This window comes from Medicago sativa, chromosome 8 (assembly GCF_051527215.1).
Source record: "Medicago sativa cultivar Bolivia chromosome 8, Bolivia_mono, whole genome shotgun sequence".
Taxonomy (NCBI): Eukaryota; Viridiplantae; Streptophyta; class Magnoliopsida; order Fabales; family Fabaceae; genus Medicago; species Medicago sativa.
In genome coordinates, this window is record NC_140756.1 from 66,720,983 (window position 1) to 66,742,525 (window position 21,543).

Genomic DNA, 21,543 nt, shown 5'->3' on the forward strand with positions numbered 1-21,543 from the left:
TATTTTCAAAGAGTTTTTAGACCACAGTATTCCTCCTTACAATGTCCTGGTTGAAATCCAACATTCAAGAGAACATATGAAGTATTCCCTGTGCAAGGTTTCAAGCCCCCACAAGAACCCTATGTAAATACTCTATAGATGAAAAAGTGATAACAAAAAATCTCTTATCAATAGGTGTGAGAGACCATTTGCAAAACACCTTCTAAAGATTGTTTAATTTGTCATGCAAGCCATCCAAAGTGGTAGGGGTATCCCTATCTTCAGCATCAATCTTCCATGAGGGAAAACCTTGCAACTAACTATCAACCTCACCAACATACTCAGATTCCAGAATTTTAATGACAACAGCATCACCCTTAAAAGCAAGGTGTGGTTAATTGGTTCAAAGGTATATCACAAGTGTTCTTAAAGGCTTGCCTAAAGATCTAGCTTTGATGTTCCGATACTAGTCAAATTTACCGCAGCAGCCACTGGATCATGATATGAAAAAAACAATATTCTTCAGCGTATTCAAAATAATTTCTCAAGTATTTTAAAAAACCATTTCCAAATAAAACAACAATTTTATTTTTCAAATGTAGCTTTTAACAGAAAAAAAAAAAAACGGAAAAGAACAACAAATGCATTCAGTCTGAAGGAAATCATCGAAATGTCCAACAAGGAACATGACCCTGTCCTTTTTTAATCCGTTCACTTCATGATTCATAATTTTCTTTTGAAGATTATCAATCCATTCATCCTGAATAATGTTGCACTCACAAGAACACCTAAATTAAATAAATAAAAAATAAAAAAAATGCTAAATAAATTACTTATGAATACACTATTTTTTGGTCAAGGACATGCTATATTTTTATCTGACTAACTACAGTTTCTTTCAGTAAATCAAATGGGCCGTAGCACAAGATGACTTGAGCAGAAAGGATACATGAATATTAGTAGCGACTTTACAAAATAAGAGTTACCAATACATTCTCTTCAACACTATCATTAGTTGAAATTAGCATTTCTTGTGACAGTAATGTGACTCCACCCCCTACATGTGGGCTAAGACCTATCAATCCACCAGAAACTGATAAACACAAAATTCTACCACTTCTGATGCCTAAAAGAAAATGAGGTGGTGACAAACTTTTACACCGAAGTAGTCGTAGAAGCCAAGGTAGGCGGCAAGATCACGAGTTTAATCATTGGATTGCTTGATGGAGCACGTTTCACAACAAACATGGTGCAGGGACATGTTAAGCAGAATCTCAAGTAAATAAATCACCTAGGGTTGTTGGCCGCCTCAATTTATGCTAGAGTGGTAGGATCCAACCATGTTAGATGCTGAGATGAAGTATTGATAGCCGGACTAATTTTCTTTTATCCAATTCCTTATATCGTTTACTTCTTAATTATTCTCCTCTGCGGAGAAACATGCCTGCTACGATGTGTCAAAAAGGGTGGACAAAATATTAGAGAGGCATCTCCTTCAAATAGGTTGTTGCAGTGTTGCACTTTCAGAATCATTCAAAACTGCGATGCTCCATACTGTCACCAACAAAGCAATTCAAATGTTCTTTGCCACCATTATTTATTCTTAGACTTTGAAGTAGCCCATTTAAAGTAGCCACAGTTTGCTTCAGGATTAGATGCAGGGCCCTGTAAGGAGGAAAACATATTAATATTCACCACTTGGTGTATAGGGTGATACACAATTACGGAATGAAAGACCATGAAGAGACAAGGTTGAAAGATTACTAAGCCGCCAGGCGCCAGCAGTTGCAGCTATAATGTAACTCATTGCAGGCACCTGACATAGCTCATTAGAAGTCAGAACCCAATCCCTCCCTTAAAACAAGTGTTGAGCTGCTTATAGCTTCATTATTGGACGATGCAACTGTGCTAGTTATCATTAAGTTAAGGGTCAAACCTTATTTAACTCCTTAGATTTAACTGTCAATTTAATTCTAAACTTCAAATTCTTAATGTTTCATCCCTCCAACACAATATTCTCTACTTTTCCCACGATCTGTTCCCCTTCCAGCATTTCCCTGAGCTGTGAGCCATAGTTACTCTAATACTTTGAAGTTTGAATAAAAAAACAAGCAAACAATCATTTCTGACACTCAATAAAATCATCACCTTGACTTGAGCAGTTGAGCATCAACTGTAACACTAACTTTCCCTTTGTTAGAGACTCCCTTTTAATTGATCTAGTTACAGTCTCTTGTCTTCCCCATCAAATTCCTGTTCTAAAGCATCATCAAAGTTGACATCGAAAGGAAAATAGGGGGCTTCTAGCATTATAATCCAGATAATTGTTGCAATTCTCAACCTTATGGACACACTAAACTCTGCATAGACTCGGTGTTAAGTTCAAACATTAATGAAAAGGAAAATGAGACCAAATAACAGAAGGGTTATCTTATCTCTCATCCCTGATTCCTTTCTTTCATTTTTCTAGAAGGATATAATGGTAAATTAGTTTTATTTTCCCTCCCTTACCTTTGCAAACCAAACAATAGAAGGGTTCTCTTATCTCCCATCCCTTTGCCTTCAATCAAACCAAACAAGGAATTTCATCCCTCACATCCCATACCACCCCTTCCCCCCTTTTCCTTATGTGAACCTGTAAAATATGTAAAGCTGTGTGTCTATAATGAGATCACACACCTTGTATTTATAATGGTTTTACAATAAATACTTTAAAATCAATCTAGGAAGTTGTATAACTAAAGCAATATCTTTTTTTTTGGTTACATAACTAAAGGAATATCTAAAGATTCTTAATTTTAACAGAACCAAACAATAAATATAAAAATACTCAAAAAGCTTAAACAGTTAGAAGAAGATACATGAATGGTTTTTCGTTCTATCTTTAATGCTCCCTCGTGCAAGAGCCCTTTGGGCTTGAAGTGCGGACCATGCACAAGCCTTGTGCTAAATTTCAGCTTCTTTATTAACTTCAGGGGAAACAAGAATCAAACTCTAGCCTAGATGGTCATAGAGCCTTTGGTAACCATGGCATGAACAAAACAATCCCAAAAGTTTAAACTGTTAGGAGAAGACTAATGGTTTCTTATAACATCTCTGAGAATAGTAATGGTACCCTCTTCTAATTAAAAAAATAAAGAACCACTATACTATGGTTTTCTGATTTAATTAAAGTTAATACTTTTATTAATTACATATAAAAAGTGTTATTAACTGGTTTACTCAATATCTCTGTTAACACTTGCAAATTAAGTATTTCCCTCACTTGCCTTGATCAAATAATCAAAAGAGCAATTGGAACTAGAGATAACAAATTTTCTCTATTGAGCAAATAAGCGGGACGAGATTGCTCTTATAATGCACTTCACAACTTTTATATGAAAGTAAGAAATACTTTGAAATAGTCTGACGCAACAAATCAAAAACAAAATAGTAAAAGATATAAAATTCAACTATGAATTGTGCAACCCTTACAGAGCTGCAGGGTTCAAAATATTTGGATATAAAACAAATGAGCCATATCCTCACAATATTCACATTGCAGTGCACGATAATAATGTTCAGAGACAAAAATACAATGCACAAAACCACTTGAAGGAAACAGTTTACCTCAGCACGTGCACAAGCATAGAATCTACGACCAAAATTAATTCCTTGTTTCTTTACCACTCGAGCAATACAAGGTTCCTTATGTCCCTTGCAAAGAGGTATACTGTTCTGCATCAATTTTTGTATTCTTTGCCACTCTTGTGAAGCTACATTACTCTTTTCTTCCTTTCTAGAACTATCATTTATTTCAGCTAAATCCTGACCACACACATCAGCATTCATTTCATCTTGCCCAGGATTGCTACTATTATCAAACACTGTAGAAGTTTCAAGTAATTGAGAGTTGGGTTGTGAGGGTTCTGCCTCATTATTAGAGAAATCAATACAAGACTCCTTGACACCATTGTCAAGACTTGTGCTTTTCTGAAAAAATGATCTAATGGAGAGTTGGGACGATTGACTATTTCTAGCTTTTTTCTTGGATTCATTGCATTTCCGAGTTATTGATTTTTCATATACACTTCCTGATTTAGAAACAGACTCCTGAGAAGAACCCGTGGAAAGTTCATTTGGTTTCAAAATGCTACCTTCTGAATCCTGGTTTGGAAACAAATCGCGTTCACAGGTAGACGAACCAATTTTCTCAACCGATTCTTCTATTCTCTCACAAGTACTAACCGTTGAAATGTCTCCGTGTGCCATCTTGCACGATTCAGAAACTCGTCTTTTCATCAACAATGATACTGCCATAGGAAGTTCAAAAACAAATAAACAATGATATCTTACGTAAAAAAAACTATCACCATAAGACAAAACAATGTCTTGTTACCTAGAGTTTGCTGTACGCCATGAACCATGGGAACATATCTAGAAGATAAGGAGGGAGTACTATGCAGAGAGACCTCAGGAATTTCCATTAAAGTCACACAAACTGGAGCATGATCGGATCCTTCAAGTTTAATGCTTTGTCCTCCCTTCCATCTGTGGGAACTGTTCATGCAGATCATAAAGTCAAAGTTAAAATCAATATTCTTATCCTAACCTCCAGGAAGACATGCAGCACAGATTTGTGCAAATCTTGAACCATTTGACACAGTAGTGGTGAAAAAACCTCACTAGGAGTTAGAAAAGAAAGGTATAAAATGTACTATGAAATTCCATAAATGTGAAATGGGAAATGATATATTCTACAACATATGAAATGTTATCGTATGACCAAAGAAAGTCCGCCGTCCATGTTCATATTTCACAGAAAACATAGCTTGCAATATTTTTATTTATTTTGGTTGGGACTTGCAATAATATATTTAATATGCAACATTTGTACCTTACCTCAGTGTGCTTTCAGGTTTGAACCGTTTGTACTGAGACAGAATTTCACATTCCTTAACATGGCATCCTATAAAACTGTGGGATTGCAGGTCATCTGATTTATGTAAGCATGAACCAGCACATAGAACATGGTCGATTCTACTCCCATAGTTAAACACTTCAGCACCTGAACTTTGCGACCAACAGGTGTATGCATCCATTCTGCATAAAAACTCAATTAGTGCAATTATGACATGACCATATTGATGATGATATTGAAGATTTAGACAGAGTTGAAAACACAAACAACGGAACATGGGTAAATATGGAGGATTAGCGTACAACACAATCCAAGTGCACAGAGAAACGTATCATCAATTCAAGTTAAAAATAGTATTTGAATTTTGAAGCAAAAACATAGTTCATCATTTTCAAACAAGTGCTCTGAATCTGAAAACAAGTGTCAGGGATGGTATCAGCAATAGAATTTCCAAGGGGATACTACACATCAATATTTGATATTAAAAAATACAGGTAACCAGCATTCTTACTTATCAGGATGCTTTGCTCGGAAAACATCAGAAAAGCGACCTCCATTTTCGATTAACATTGATCTGAACCATCTTCTAAACCTACACGAGAATTTGTGCAAAGAGTTTAAGATAATTATTCGTGTGTTTGATATTAAACATACTTTACAGGAATCTGGCAGTCAGCTCACTCATTTTTTTCAAAATCAGGTCCTGCATCACATCGATCAACTGCAAATGGTGCAATATTGAGATCACCAACAACAAATATTCTCCTTCCTTGATGCAGTAGAGACTCCAATCTTTTCTATTAAAGAGACTATCAACATCAATCAAATAGAAAACAAAAACAAAAGTGAAAAATGGAGGCATCAAAGGTAAGCAGATAAACTATGATAATAACATATCCTGATTTAAAACAGATGGTGTTTCCTGAACTTGACACTTAAATGTTCATTGAATCATGCTGATTTATGGGAAACACAAATGGTGTAATGATAAAAACAAGTTTTATTAACCAGCTTTAGATTTTCCTAAACCCCAAACGATATTGACGGATAAACCGTTAGCAAGTTACATTTTCCCAGAAATGAAACAATTGGATAAATCAAACATAATCAATGTTACGAAGTTTGGAGAATTTCAAATTCTAGTTCCAAATTATCAATGTGACTTATAATTACATATTTACCCAGTAACACTAGCAATTGTAGCATAATAAAACAGCCAAGATCCACATAACAACAAAAGCTGTAGTTAAACTTATAAGCGTGAAAATAGTCAGCAAAGTAATGATTTTCGATCATATACATACCTGCATTATCCTGTAAAAAGTTTTTTTAAACTGAATCCTCTCTGTGTCATCACCTCCAGCTCGAGGCCCATAAATATTGAAAAGAACTAGATAGATGCAAACACAACTACGTCAAAACATTTATAATATAATTTTCTTTCAAAACAAAAAGTAAAAAACATGGATGACTGATCCAAAGTTTCAAACAAAATATGTATCATTCTTTTGGGTCACAGGCACAAAATTTTATATCACTTCATACAACTTCTAATTTTTTTGGTTATGGTAGATATATGTTTGATAATAGGCATATAGACAGGACACGCACCAAAGTGACCATGATCAGTGACAACACATCGCCCTTCACTATCAACACTGAGAAGCTCATCTTTTGAAAAATCCTCAAGATCTTCTTCCATAAAGAATGGCGACTTTCCTTCACTAGTTTGAGAGCTACACAATAGGCCAGTGAATCCTTCCTCAGCTGCCAAAGGCAATGCTGCTTCGTTACTTGAAAAAGCAGACCTTACACGACAAAATGTAATAACACCTGCACACTCAAATCAAATTTATTGCTTGAAGTTTAGTACTATTTAGCCTAGAGTTTTCATTTCCACAAACAACCACTTAGCTTAATAGCATAACAATAATAACTCTTTTGCAGCAAATGTAGTTGTTTTTTTAGCACCTAGTTTTTGCAACCAATTAAACAAGATTCTTGACGCATTTCATCCATGAATCTTAAGGTTATATATGCAATGTTAAGGAGCCAAAATTGATTCTAGATATGTAAAACTGATTTTGACATGTTAGGTTGCTCTCCAGTAAAATTGATTTTACCTCAAGAATTGATTCTAACTTGAAGCTAGAAATCGGAGTTTTTTAATCTATAATTGATTTTAACACTCAAATATATTGTCAATGCGTCCAAATATAAATCATTTTACTTTCAACCTATGAAGCACAGATACAAACACAGACACCATGCACGACACAGACACATAGATAATAATTTGAAAAATGACATAATTCAATGTAATTACATGTGTCGGTGTCAAACACTGGACACACCTTCGATTAAAAGTGTCCGTGCTGCCTAGCTTTCAACTCACTTTTATCAATTTTACAGAATCAATAGAATGAAACAAACATGTTACCAGAATAACCGGTTCGGCCCTTTTGAGAAGTTCTGGTACAAGAAAAGAAAGATTCGTATCCATCAACCATAACCAAATCAGCTGTAACATCTTGCCTACTAAGTTTTGTCTCCTGAAAACAAAGAATGTCAGCGTCGAATGAATTAAGAAGATTACGAAGAGAACCGAACTGAGTTATGCGTTGTCTCAAACCGTTCACGTTGTAACTCACTATCTTCATTTTCTGAAACAATCTATCGTTCAGGTAATGTATTTTGACACATTGGAAATGTTAGCACTTACGGAATCATTCATTCACTTATCAGCCAAATAGTCATCTCTCACTATATTTACTCGTAAGTATTTAATTTCATACCGGTCAAGAGCCACAGCTATTTTAGAATTACTCGTTACATGGACGAAAATGACAATTTCCCTTTTTAATGAAAAAATTATACCTCCTCCGTTCCATAATAGACGACCTATTTGACAATGTACAGTATTGACTTAAAAATACTTTGATCGTATTTTTCTACTAATATATGTATTTTTCTGCTAATATACAAATATAAATAGAGAATTTCATGTAAGATGTTGTTGGATTCGTCTCGATGAGTATTTTTAAAATATTAAATTTTCATGATTCTTTTCTAATAGAGAATTGAAGATATGAAAGATAAAAAATATATGTTTGTCAGAGTCAACTGTGTCAAGTAATATGAGACAGAGTACCAAATTATTCATTGTTTTACAATTTCAATGAAACATTTATTTTATTTTTCTTTTTTGGTGGTGGTCAGGGTTTGAACCTCGGACCTTGCATATATTATGCATTGTCCATACCAACTAAGTTAAGCTCACGAGAACATTTATTTTATTTTTCTTATTATACAACTAGACCATCGACCCGTGCTTTCGCACGGGTCATATCGAAGGTAATATTTGACATTAACATGTAACAAAATAGTTTAGTTGAATGTCATAATTGTTCTAATTATAATTAAATTCATAATATTAATTATCATAGACATTGGTACTGTACCATATCATATTACGTCCATGCCATCGACCTTGATATTGTAACACGACATCAATTTTGATCTTTTAATTGGAATGAACATTAAATGCGATTATCATTGAAATTAGGAACATAATTTGACTAACATAATAGCGAGACGGGTTAAACTTTAAGTAATAGCGAGACGAGTTAAGCTTTATTAATAACAGACAGGGTTAATATAGCAAAATTAAGCAGAGAAATTAGGGTAAATCTAGGGCAAAATATTGCTTACGGGTTAACTTTAAGTAATAAGAGATAAGAGATAATAAAAGAGGTAGAGTTAATATAGTAAAATTAAGCAGAGAGATTAGGTTAAATCTAAGGCAAAATATTGCTTACGGATTAACTTTAAGTAATAAGAGATAATAGAAGAGATAGGGTTAATATAGTAAAATTAAGCAGAGAAATTAGGGTAAATCTAGGGCAAAATATTGCTTATGGGTTAACTTTAAGTAATAAGAGATAAGAGATAGGGTTAATATAGTAAAATTAAGCAAAGAAATTAGGGTAAATCTAGGGCAAAATATTGTTTGCGGGTTAACTTTAAGTAATAAGAGATTAACCATTTCCTCTAAAATAAAAAATAACTATTTATTATTCTTTTCTTTTCGATTATTTAATGGCAAAATTACTCTCAACGTCTCTTAACTTAATTTTAGGTATTGATTTCGTCTTTTATATTTTTTTTATGTCATATTCGTCCATACAGTCTTTTGCATATCAATTTTCAAACATCAAATATAAAATTCACAAGAGTACATGAATGAAAGACCATGGATTTCAACTCTATGAGCTTATTGTGAAATAAAATCATGATTTGAAACTTGAAAATTCATATGAAAATTGACTAAAAGGACAAAAATAACATGAAAAAAGATAAAGAACAAAATGTTTACTTAAATAAGTTAAGGGTCGACGAGAGTCATTTTGCCTTATTTAATTTATCTTTCTCATACAAAAGATAATTTTGTAAAATAACTCATAATTTTTCTATTACTCATAGAAAATTAATTATTTTCTTAAGTTGTGTGAAATGACCCAAATGACTTATAATTTAGGAAGGAAGAAGTGGTTTTGTTTGAAAAAAAATCATTTAAATAAACAATCACTTAGTATCGCGTATTTGTTTGCTACAATTAAAAAAAATAAAAAAATAGTTTTAAATAAGAAGTTGTTACGAGTAATTTCTCAAAAAAAAATATTTCTTAGGTCCTCACCCAAGTCACAATATATAGTTCGAGTTTGAAGTTCCATCCAACACATTCCGAGCAAGATTCGATCGCGTTGGAATACGATCTAAAAGTAGGGTCCAAGAGAAAAACACCATGTTTGAAGGGGCCAGACTCTTCTAAATTAAGTCAAAACACTCTTTCTCCATGCTATTCAAAGCTCCATCAAGAATCAATAACCTCTAGAACCTGATATGTAGAGTTTACCGAGAATTGTTCTCCCTCCTCCAATTTTCACCGCATGAATTTTCCACTGTCCTCCCTCTAAACCCATTTATAGTGGCCAAAAGGTTATCAATTTGCTCCCCCTCCCACACAAACGGTAATCTTCTCCAAAGGGAGTTAATATCCTCTCCATTTAATCTCTTCTTCATTTCTTTCATTTGAAGAGATATAAACACAAAAAATCTTGAAAATAATTAATGATGATGAGACCAATTTAATGATTCGACCTACCACCTATTTTTTGTGTCTATCTCTTTCCTAATTGCAATCTCCATTTATTTTAATAAATGGAGATGATCTCAACCCCTCCAAAGGAGTCTCCACGCACCCCCTCCATATCAATGGAATGTAATCACTCTATTTTATGTTCTCTATTTAATCTTAGTAAAGTTTAATATAGAGTTTAAAGTTTATTTGGAGGGCCTTGAAATGGTGTCACATAAGCAATATTGTGTGAGGATCAATTTTTTTTTTTCTTTCTTCAAAATTGTGTGAGGATCAATTCGGGAGTGCGTAATATAGCTTAAAATGTATTATTAATAGACGGATAAGGTACAAAATCAAATGCATAAAATACATCTTCCGCAAGGACGAATTAAACATAGTTATTCAACGAACGAAAAACACAATTTATAGGGAATAATTACTACTACTATATCATAATTATGCAAGTCTAAGCAAGAATCTCATTCAATGGTTTGGGCTCAAGTTTTGCCTTCTGTAGGTCCCTAAGTTCTTTTTCTTCCTTACCAAGCTTCTTCATCCTAGCAATCTCAAGGTCCTTGCTCATTTTCCTCCTATACATTTCAGCAAAAGTAATTGGTTCTTCCATCACAGATTTATCTCCATCTCTAATCTTCAAAGGGTACACAGTTGCATCTGGTGCTGGATTTTGGAACGTTGCTATGGATAAACGGCTGTAGTTGGAATTCACCACTGCTTGGTGATCAGCATTTTTGAACCGTCCATTACTTAGAAACTGCATGTACCACGAGCAAATTAAACAAATCATAAAAATTAAAAAATGGCCCATGCAATAACAGCAAATCATAAAATGATTAAAGTAATGAGCCATATTCACATACTCTTTTCCAACACTTCTTGAAATAATGTTCCTAAAACCATTTTCAATGATTTGCGAAAATTTAAATTGGCCACGTGAAGTGTGACCATTTATTATACACTACCTTAATTTATGGAGTATCTACTTCTATCTAACATACTATTATTTTTTTTTGGGTACAAACTATGTAACATACTTATTTATTGACAAAAGATTTCAAAGTCTACAAAATTCTTCAGGGATCCCTTCTAATAATTTTAGTATTTGCTATTTTAAAAGTGATTAAGCATGTGTTTTACTGCGAAAAAAGTTCAATTCCACGTGTGGAACATACAATATATGTGAAGCTACAACATTACGCTACTAAAAATAAGACACCATGCAATAAAATATTCTCTATATCTTATAGCTGTCATATTTTTTTTTTTTATAATAATGTTTTAACTCTAATTTTTTTTTTTTTTTTATGTTCTCAGATAAGTTAATAGTATTATAAATGATATATATTGAAAAACAATAACTTCTTTTAATAATTTGCATAGAACTTCCTTAAAAAAAAAAAAAAATTGCATAGAACAGTACTCACGTGACCATGATCTCCAATATTGACAACAAAAGCACCTTCAATTGGCTTAACAGTAATCCACGTTTTACCATTATCTCTGGTAGCTTGAAGGCCACCAACTAGGTCTTGAAGCAATAGAGTAATGGTGCCAGGGTCAGTGTGTCGTTTCAGTCCAAGAGTTAGGTCAGGTTGAGGGCATTTTGGATAGTTATTGATCACAAGCTTCTGATCCATATCAACACATGCTTTTGTTAGAGCATCTTTTTCTAACCCCATAGCCTCAGATAACACTTCTAATAGCTTGCATGATAAACTCATTAGCTTCTCACTGTATTGCTCGGTCACCTCTTTCCATCCTTCAGGCTTGTTTGGCCACCTTGAATAGTCTCTTTGTTTAATTGGGTATGAAAAATATATCATCATCTCTCTCCAATCCTTCACTGGTTCTCCCTGTAAAAAATTATTTCCATGTTCACTATACGACAATCATAATGGGAATAATAATCAAATATGGCAAGGAACATGAGTTGGCATTCATAAAAAAATGGAATGGGTCCATAATTATTAGTTAGATGAATCATTATATAAATATATAATTTATGTATGTTTTAATAATATATCTAATATTGCTCCAAAAATAATATATCTAATATGGATCTGATCTAGGTAAACCCTAATATTTTTGGTAAGTTTTAGTAAACCATCTTTTTACAACAAATAGTAAAGGTTCATCTTTGGACCATTTTTTTAGATGTTGACACACTCTACAAGTGTGTTCATGAAAATTCAATAAACCATTCTAATCTAAAACCAAAATGCATGTTCGTTTGATATATATTTGGATCATATGACTTTTAGCTTTAAAATCGTTACAAACCGAACCGCAAACACACATATTCTTTCGTAACAAAATATAAGCAAAATGGATCTAATGAGTTTATCTAAAAAAATTGGACACGTTTGATTAGATTAATTTGCTTGTATTTTGTCAGTGTTCTTTTATATGTGCTTATAAATTTTAGCAATGATAGATGCAAGATTTTGAGGTGAAAAGAGACAATGTATGTAGATAGTGTTAATAGAAGAAAATTTGGTTACTTGAAGATGACTAGAGACTATGAAGCCACCCTTTTTACCACCGGAAAGGTCAAACCGAAGCTTCTCCCACTACAAAAAATCACGTGAATTGCGGCGGCTAAAAATCGCTTATTGCGGCAGTTTTAGCCGCCACTATATACCAGACTGGCGGTTTCAAAACTGCCGAAATTTTTCCTGCCACAAAGTTTAAAATGGCAGTTTAATACGGACCGCCATGCAGACTGCCGCAATACGCATTGAATATAATGGCGGCTAATTGGTTGGTTAATACGGCGGTTTGAACCGCCGGAATATACACAATTCACAACAAAAAAAAGTGTGCATAGTGGCACTTTGAACTGCCGTAATAGCCATTTTAGAATTAATTTTTTTTTACAAATAGTGGCAGTTTGAGCCGCCACAATTGCCTTTTTAAAAAAAAAAAATTAAAAACCTGAACAAATCACCTAAATAACAATTATTAGAAATAGTATAAAGTATTTTTATACATAAATTGTAATATTACAATGTGTAACACAGTCCAACAACCTCGTGAACGTTTATAAAATAAACTTAAGCTCTTTAATTATGTTGTAGAGTTTATCTCTGATCTCTTCCATGTATGTGTGGTCCTCCTCATTCCCCTAATTTTATGCTCTCCAACTTCTCTTGTACATGCACACACATACATATGGATCAAATAAGGTTCACATAATGCTATTTCACAAAACAACAATAGCAACTTGATAAAAAACAATGTATTAAAAGAGGAACTAGAGTTTCAAAATCAGCCTCTCATTGATCAGTTGTCTTTCTATCAATAACTCCCCAAAAGGAAAGAGATGCAAAACTATATAGATTATATAACAGGATGGTAATAAATAACACATAGTGAACTTTTATCAATATCAGGAGTCAGGACAATTGATTCTAACTATAACAATATGAGGAAAGCTAATCTAACATGCATATCAGGTTTCTCAAGGAAATAGATAATGCCAAATGACCCACCTAAGTATGGTACCTACAATAGTGAACTTTTATCATGGAAATGCAGGTAATGAAATTTTAAGCAAGCCATATAAGCATATAAATTTGTATAAGGGCACTGTAAAAGTACATGATGCATAGTAAAAGTAAAACTTGATATAGAAAGTTATCAATTTTGCCCAAGGTGCCCATGCTAATCCAGAAAGCCAAGCCTACACCAAAATATATTATGAAAAGAGCTTATAGATATTAGGAAGCATGTAATAAGAAGTAAAGAAAGATAACTTACATATGTTGTTGATGCAAGTGAGGCTGAGCAAAGAATCACTTTCTCTCCAACCAAAGTATTAAGTATTGGAAGCAACACAATCTAGAAAGCCAGCTTATTATAGTAGGTACTTCAAACTAGAAACTCAACCTAACCATAACCAGCTTATCAAACATCAAAAGAAGTCAGATTAAACTCTAAAGTTATAGAAATGAAAAAACTGATATAGAGCAAAGAAATAGAGACCAATATGATTATGGAAAGAAAGGCACATTCAATTCAACCTAGATTTATTATGAGAAAATTCTGTTATACACACTTATCCTTATAAAGAAGAATGGCAGAACAAACTAGCTAGCTTTCTTTAACTATAATCATTACAATCATTAGTATGGAAGGATCAAAGGAAGAAATTTCTTCTGAGAATTGTTATACAAAAGAAAAGATTGAACCAATTTCGACCATCATCAGATGTTCTGAGAACTGATTTTTGTTAAAGCCGAAAACAATTTTCAAATAGTACTGCGTATGAATTATGAGACTGTTAATTAAACTATGGAATTAAGGTAAAAGAAATTACTCAATTAAGTACAAGCTTTGAAAATAAGAAATAACAGAACTAATATAAGTGTTTAGGATTCATCAATACAAGTTCAAAAAAGTATTGATACTTAACATGAGAAATCAACCTGAAGATTACTATTTCCGCGGCATTCATTATAGATTTGTATCTTCAGTTAAGAACATAAAAAACTCTAGTACAGAAGCCTAACTCTTTGTTCATTGTTGAAGTCCATTTCACAATTTTAGCTAGGAAGAATTGCAAATAAAGTGGACAAAAGGTCAATAGTGCTATTGAAATATGAAACCAATAAACCATAATTAAGATTCGTAACCGTACAGAAAGTATAATACATGTCAAACATAAAACAGTCCATTCACAATTGCCAAACCCCAATACATAAAATAAATACTGGTGCTTTCAGATATGCAAAACCCAAAAATATAAAAAATAACATACAATTCAAAGTTAGTACAAAGTAAACATATAACCCAAGTTTTAATTGAGAAGGCCTTATTTCCAAAATGAAAAGAATACCACACATTTAGAATATAAATGTTAAAATTCAAAATAACAAAAAGCAACATGAAAACCCAAAATATTGCACAGCCCAAAATCTCAAAACTGATAATCTTTCAGGTTTAATTGAATAAGCAAACAAAAAAAATCATAAAAAGAAAATGATGTACCGTATCTGGTGGAGATCTGCAGTTTATGGTATATTATTGTATGTAAGCATGTGAGGGCTGCTAAAATTTGGTATTTACAGTGTTTCTGTAGGCATGATCTTCAACCTCCAGGGTAAACATAAGTTCCATTACCATGTCACTGACCCAATAAAGGTCACACTATCTGACCACTAGACACTATTAAAGTACAAAACAATATTTGGATTGAAAATTGTTATCTGAACACCCACATACCTATAATACTCTTTGTGAGAGTAAGAAATATACATTGAATAATGAAACCTTAGGAGAGAAAAAAAAAGTTAAACACATTGAGGTTGATATATTCTAATTAATACAATCTTTGTGTTATAGAAACCACTTACAACAGAAGCATGCTTCATTATTTTTTGAAAACTTAGTGATTGAAAATAAATCTAGAATAATGGTTTACACATTCCAAGTTACATCATTACCAGGATGCTAAAATATTTTCAAAGCAAAGTAGGTACACAGGAGAAATCAACTTATTTATTTCTTAGAAACCGACAAAATAGGTATATGGTACATAGGAGAAATCAAATCAGTCTTGAAATTTCGTATGCACAGTATCAGTACCATTCAACATTATTTAAAAAAATGCATTATTCCTGATATGGTTTTTAAGAAACAACTCAAACAAAACAAGAAATTTAAATAACTCATATCCTCACCAAATAACAGTGATAACAGTGATGGGTCGCAGCAAACCACCTCAAATAACAGTAGATCCGCTTGTTTCTTTTCACAAACCTCAGTTTTTCTACCAGCAAAACAAAAACAAAAAAATCAAAAACGAAAAAAAATTCACAACAGCAGTAAATTTTCAATCTTATAATCAAAACTGAACTCAAATCAAGAATAATATAGAGATGAGGGTTTGGGTATTTCAGATTAAGCAAACTTCATACTCACCATCACCATGTTGAGAGAAGAGTTCGACAGGGACCACAGATGGAATTGATAGGTTTGGGTGTTTGAGGTTTTTGAAATCGGTTGAAGATTAGGAAACTAGAGGTTTGAGGGAATCGAATGAGTTTGGGTGTTTGAGGGTTTTTTGGAATCAATTGAAAAACATGGTTTGAAGATTCAGGAAGGAATCGAAGATTGATGGAAGGAATCGAAGGGATTGAAGGTTTGAAGATTAGGATGTGGTGAAAAGCATGGTGTTTTTGTAGTGATGGAAAAGGTTTGGAACTTTGGAAGCTTGGAGAAGGTTTGGAATCGGTGAGAAGGTTTTGATGTTTTGTTATAAAATATTTTATTTTATGTTAAGAAGAAAAATATGGATGAATTTTCTAAAAAATTGAGGAAAAAAAGAGGGAAGTTAGTGCGCCTAAAAAATTGGGAAAAAATAAGAGGGAAGTTAGTGCGCCAATGATGTTCAGTTGAAAAATTAAAAAGGCTAATAGCGGCAGTTTAAAATGCCTCAATATACAATAAAAATTGTGCCATTAAATTTTGTTAATACTGGCAGTTAAAACCGCCGTAATGTACTGTATAAAGCGGCGGCTAGAAAAACTGCCGCAATACACCGGATATAGTGGCGGTTTACAGTGACCGCCGGTACAAAACCGCCAGAATTAACGCGTTTTTTTGTAGTGTCCTCCGGTGGTAAATCAAAGAACCCTTTAGCCAAACGGGTCATCTCAGCAATGAGCTTTTGACCTACACCATGATCAACAATTTGGAAGATACCCCAATTCTCACAAGCCTCCACAATCTTGTTGCAAGTCTCTATTCTACGGCCATCAACATCGTCGATTCCAGCAAGAGAAATGATTGGAATCTCATTGCTGAAATGATTGTATGCAACTTTTGGACGCTCACTATCATCTCGAATGAAGCTAGACTCGAGGGTCTTTTCTTGAGCTAGATATTTGAGAGTTTTCACTGGTGCCATTGTTTGTATAGAAAGTTGGAAACGTTTCCTGAGCTAGATAAGGTTGTGTTTATTGAATGCTCAAAGGTAAAAGTTATTGGACCCTTTTTATATACGTTTTGTTTTACAAAGAGAGGGGCATTTGAGTAGTTATATTGAATAAAATAATACTATGATATAGACAGAGGGACTAGACACATCAATAGTTTTATGTAATTACTATTATACAACGCACGGAAAACACAATGCCATTTATAATTGTGCAAGTCTAAGCAAGAATCTCATTCAATGGTTTGGGCTCAAGTTTTGTCTTATGTAGGTCCCTACCCAGCTTCTTCATCCTAGCAATCTCAAGGTCCTTACTCATCTTCCTCCTATACATTTCAGCAAAAGTGATTGGTTCATCCATCACAGATAAACGGCTGTAGTTGGAATTCACCACTGCTTGGTGATCAGCATTTTTGAACCGTCCATTACTTAGATACTGCATGTACCACGCGCAAATTAAACAAACCATACAAATTAAAAAAAGCCCCATGCAATAGCAGCAAACCATAAAATGATTAAAGTAATGAGCCATAATTCACCTACTCTTTTCCAACACTTCTTGAAATAATTTCCTAAAACCATTTTCAATAATTTGCAAAAATTTAAAGGAAAATGCTAACTAGCATTCTTGTAGCACTAGTTAAGGAATCAAAAATGATAAAACTTTTTTAAAAGTTGTGTAGTCAAAATCTTTAAGTATGAAAAATGTTTATTCAGTGTATTTTTTTTCCTTAACTAATATCCTAAAGACGTTAGTTAGCATAACCTAAAATTATATTTTTCACGTGAAGGGTGAACTTCATACAATATATTGTACACTACCTTAATTTATGTATCCACGAGTTCTATCTAACATCTTTATTTATTGATAAAAAAGTTTTCAAAGTCTACAAAAATCTTGAGGGATCCCTTCTCTAATAATTTTACTAGAGAATGTATTAAGCAAGCATGTAGTAGTATTTTAAAAGAGAGATTAAGCATGTGCGTTACAGTGAAAAACTTCAATTCCACATGTGCCCATATGGTAACTGTGAAGCAACCACATTACGCTACTAAAGAAAATTAAATATATAAGTTATGAAAATAAACAAATCATAAAAATAATTTTCTTAAAAAAAAAAAAATCATAAAAATAAGACACCATGCAATAAAATATTCACTATATCTTATAGCTGTCATATTATTTTTTTCTAAAAAAATGTCACTTTAAATTTTTAATGTAATTTTAATTGATTTTTCTTTTTCAATTGTACTTATCTAATTAATTTTAGGCTTAAATAGGTCTGAAGTCCCTGCAAATATAAGTCATTTGAATTTTCATCAATGAACTTACTAATCCTACTCATTTGTCACTACAAATGTTAATCATTTTAGTTTAGTCCTAATCTACTTTGATTACTGTTGTAGCAGTGACGTAGCACAAGCTGATTGAGTAACTGACATGACTTAGCAAAAGCCACCAAAATGACTATTTTTCCCTTAACGACTTCAGACACGTGTGAAAAGACAAAAATACTCGTTTCTTCTCCCTCTATTTTTTCCAGCAACAAATTAAGGTTATTAAAAAAATTCAGAAATCATCATCATCTTTAAGAACACAAAATCCAGAAAAAACAATTCTCACAATCTTTCGAAAGTGATTTCGGTAAACTCGGATTGACCTTCTTAATAACTTTTAAATTGATATTGTGAGACAGCAAGAAAACAAAGACAACATGATACTCCAAAATTACTACATTTCCCAATTGTTGTTTAATTGGTGCTTTCATATCCAACAAAAAATCATTTCTGCAAATGGTATTACCATGAACAGGATGAATTTTTTAACAGAAATGAAGTAAAATCTTGGTGTAGTCAATCAATATTAACCCAAAATTCCATTTCAAAATTCCCTTTTTTCATAGAGAACAATTGATTCTCCAAAACGGGTAGTGTTTTTCCCATTTGCAGAAAACATATTGAACAAAAAAATTAGATATGTTGGTAATCAAGCCGAAATGGGTCGTATTTTTCAATCTACCTTTCTTCCTTCAACATTTTCTGGTGATAGTAGTTGTACAAAAAAAGTAGATATGATAAGACCTATTGATTTTGAGCTCGATGCAAAGAGACTGGTTGATAGTTTTCTATCTTATGAGCTAGATGTTACTGAATTTGGAGTTATTATCCAAAATTGTAAAATTTTCTTTACGCAATTTTATGAAAACTCAAGTGTCGAGTTTTTGAGGAGATAAACAAATGAGGTTTTTCATAGCTTAGCTAAAGCGGCCCCATCAACAACTAGTTTCTAGATTTTGGTAGAAATACCAAGCTGTATTGAACATATATTGATTAATGAAATGTTATAAGTTTGTTTCTCTAAAAACAATTGATAAGGATAATTGAGTAAAATTATCATTATTTTTAATTACAGGTTTTGTTGCTAAACCTAGAAGTTGTCCCGTAAAAAAATATAAGTTTTTATACAAATTATTAAAAGTACTTTTTTTTTGAAGGATAAAAGTACTTGTTATTTTTCATTACATATCATTTATAAAATAATATTAACTTAGTGAAAACTTAAAAAAAAAATAGAATTAAAATATCTATAACATCTATAATCTTCTATAACATTTAATATAATAACATTCTTTCAAAAAAAAAACATTTAATATAATAACATATAACATAAAATAAAGGCAAAACTTTTTTATTTGATGTAGCCTATTTTACTCAGCATTTTACCCTAAACTCAAAATGCCACAATTGCTAATAAATCACACCCACTTAGAATTGGGCGGTTTTATGCGGTTTCACGGTTTTTCTCAAGAGAGACAAACAATTGAAGGGAGCATGAGAGAGAGTCTATAAGTTGTTTAAGATTTGTTTGAATAAAAAATTCATTAATTAAACTCTGGAATTTTTTTACTGTACATTTCAAGCTCACTTTCAATCAATTTTAATTAATCCCTCAAAAAAAAATCAATTTTAATTAATGTCAACGTTCTAATGATGAGATAAAATTTTAACGTCTAATTTCAGTTTTTAATTACGGTGTTCTTTCTTATCCATAGAGGCTCTACCTCTAGCAAGAGTTGATTGATGGTCATGTTATTCTTAACATTTTGTGTTGTTTTAGAGTATGTTCTATATCCTGATTTTTTATCTTTGTATAAACAGATACTGAAGGTGAGAAAAACACAAGAAGGAGGGGTTGAATTGTGTTTTGGAAAATTCTTCGTTTCTCCTTCAAACTGAACACACTTGATCAGAAGTTAAGTGAGACAGCTTCTGAAGTGGTAATCAGAATCTAAATGCAGCGGAATAAAACAGAGAGAGAGAGAAGAAGAACGACACAAAGCAATTATACTGGTTCCTTCCACAATCCGGAAGTAGTCCAGTCCCCCTTGCACTTCCAAGGAGATTTCACTAAGAGTAATATCTGATTACAATTGCTCAAGCACACAAGCAAGAGACTTCCTTTGCTCAAGCACACAAGCAAGAGACTTCCTTTGCTCAAGAACACAATCAAGAGACTTCCTGCTCAAGCACAACTGCAAGAGACTTCTAACTAAACAAAATTACACAGAAAATTGTTTAAGGTTGAACACTTGATATACAATCAGAGGTGCTCACAATACAAATCAGATACAGACTCAATGGACTTAAGAATTTCTAAGATATGACTTTGAGACACAGAAATTCTAAGTGAATGCAGAACAATTTCAGCAGAGGTTTGACACTTGTAATAATGTTGTGAGTCGTTTGTTCATCATTACCAAATCTCTAAGTCTTCACTCCTTTATATAGAGGTGTGAAAGAGACGTTGTGAAATTGCCAGCACATCAAAGAGTCGTCGTTGAAGCTTGATCTTTCACCTTTGATCTTTTGTCTAATTTGGTTGTTGTCCTATGAAGAACCAGTTTGAAATCCATTCCTTATCCAAAGGAACATCTATGCAGGCGAAGCCGTATTCTGGAGCTGTTTTCTTGTCTTGTAGCGTGGACACAAAACAGAGTAGTGGAGAACGTGGTTGTACAATTTGTACAATAGTACAATGTCAACGCTTTCGTCCAAATTGCAAGCACATGCCTTCAAACACCTTTGAAATGACCGTTGCAAAATTCCACTAATCTTTTGTTGTGTTTTCGAATCCAATAGACAGCTTTTGCAGTGATGATTCTTCAATTCTTGAATCTTTGCAAATCTAGTTGATATTCAGCTTCTGGTGAAATGACTTCTGATGAGGCAGCTTGATAACATAGCTTCTGATGATGCAGCTTCTGAATGATACAGCTTCTGATAACGCAGCTTCTGATGATGCGGCTTCTGGACCTCTTGTCTTTAGGAGCACTTTACTAACTTCAGGAGCGGCTTTACTTCAGGAGCGGCTTTACTTCAGGAGCGCTTTTCTCTTCAGGAGCGAATTGCCTTCAGAAGCACTAAGCTTCATTTTATGTTGATTCCTTTTGCTCTTTATTTGCTCATTCAGAACCAATAAATGATGTGACCTTTTTAATTATGGTCCTGTACACTTGAACAAATATTAGCTAGTCCAATTTACAATTTTTAATACCTTGTTATCATCAA

General features: G+C 33.0%; 2 protein-coding genes and 1 long non-coding RNA gene across 11 annotated transcripts; all 3 read right to left on the reverse strand.

The window, feature by feature from the left end:
* Positions 1-850: 850 nt before the first annotated feature.
* Positions 851-7,592, reverse strand: LOC146900701 (endonuclease/exonuclease/phosphatase family protein). Of its 7 annotated transcripts, XR_015021058.1 has the most exons (11): positions 7,320-7,592; positions 6,491-6,712; positions 6,184-6,269; positions 5,561-5,676; positions 5,391-5,471; positions 4,861-5,061; positions 4,358-4,518; positions 3,589-4,271; positions 2,491-2,614; positions 2,128-2,339; positions 851-1,644 (listed from the first exon to the last, which is right to left on the reverse strand). XR_015021058.1 is itself a non-coding variant. In XM_085731342.1 (9 exons), exons 1-9 carry the CDS (start codon positions 7,537-7,539, stop codon positions 1,573-1,575), a joined length of 1,842 nt encoding a protein of 613 aa, XP_085587468.1. In that variant the 5' UTR covers positions 7,540-7,592; the 3' UTR covers positions 851-1,572. The 7 variants fall into 7 exon arrangements, 3 of the variants coding, with proteins under 3 accessions (XP_085587468.1, XP_085587469.1, XP_085587467.1); XR_015021059.1 differs by lacking the exon at positions 2,491-2,614; XR_015021057.1 differs by having other exon boundaries at positions 2,128-2,614.
* A 2,724-nt stretch (positions 7,593-10,316) lies between these two features.
* Positions 10,317-17,020, reverse strand: LOC146900702 (naringenin,2-oxoglutarate 3-dioxygenase-like). Its single transcript, XM_085731773.1, has 4 exons — positions 16,649-17,020; positions 12,539-12,602; positions 11,462-11,890; positions 10,317-10,791 (listed from the first exon to the last, which is right to left on the reverse strand). Exons 1-4 carry the CDS (start codon positions 16,945-16,947, stop codon positions 10,486-10,488), a joined length of 1,098 nt encoding a protein of 365 aa, XP_085587899.1. The 5' UTR covers positions 16,948-17,020; the 3' UTR covers positions 10,317-10,485.
* LOC146900703 (uncharacterized) lies at positions 12,981-16,304 on the reverse strand. 3 transcript variants are annotated; one of them, XR_015023122.1, is made up of 5 exons: positions 15,960-16,304; positions 15,719-15,807; positions 15,027-15,203; positions 13,797-13,939; positions 12,981-13,719 (listed from the first exon to the last, which is right to left on the reverse strand). It is a non-coding gene; the product is annotated as an uncharacterized LOC146900703 (long non-coding RNA). The 3 variants fall into 3 exon arrangements; XR_015023121.1 differs by lacking the exon at positions 15,027-15,203 and having other exon boundaries at positions 15,960-16,303; XR_015023120.1 differs by lacking the exons at positions 15,027-15,203; positions 15,719-15,807; positions 15,960-16,304 and having other exon boundaries at positions 13,797-15,017.
* Positions 17,021-21,543: the final 4,523 nt, after the last annotated feature.

Coding starts and splice junctions, on each gene's coding strand:
- LOC146900701 (XM_085731341.1), bottom strand. CDS start 7,539: ATGAAGATAGTGAGTTACAACGTGAACGGTTTGAGACAACGCATAACT. Junction 6,713..7,319: donor GGGCCGAACCGGTTATTCTG/GTAACATGTTTG, acceptor TTGAGTGTGCAG/GTGTTATTACATTTTGTCGT. Junction 5,472..5,560: donor CCTGATTTTGAAAAAAATGA/GTGAGCTGACTG, acceptor ATTCTCGTGTAG/GTTTAGAAGATGGTTCAGAT.
- LOC146900702 (XM_085731773.1), bottom strand. CDS start 16,947: ATGGCACCAGTGAAAACTCTCAAATATCTAGCTCAAGAAAAGACCCTC. Junction 11,891..12,538: donor TAGTCTCTAGTCATCTTCAA/GTAACCAAATTT, acceptor AATTTTTTACAG/GGAGAACCAGTGAAGGATTG. Junction 10,792..11,461: donor ATATTGGAGATCATGGTCAC/GTGAGTACTGTT, acceptor TGGTACATGCAG/TTTCTAAGTAATGGACGGTT.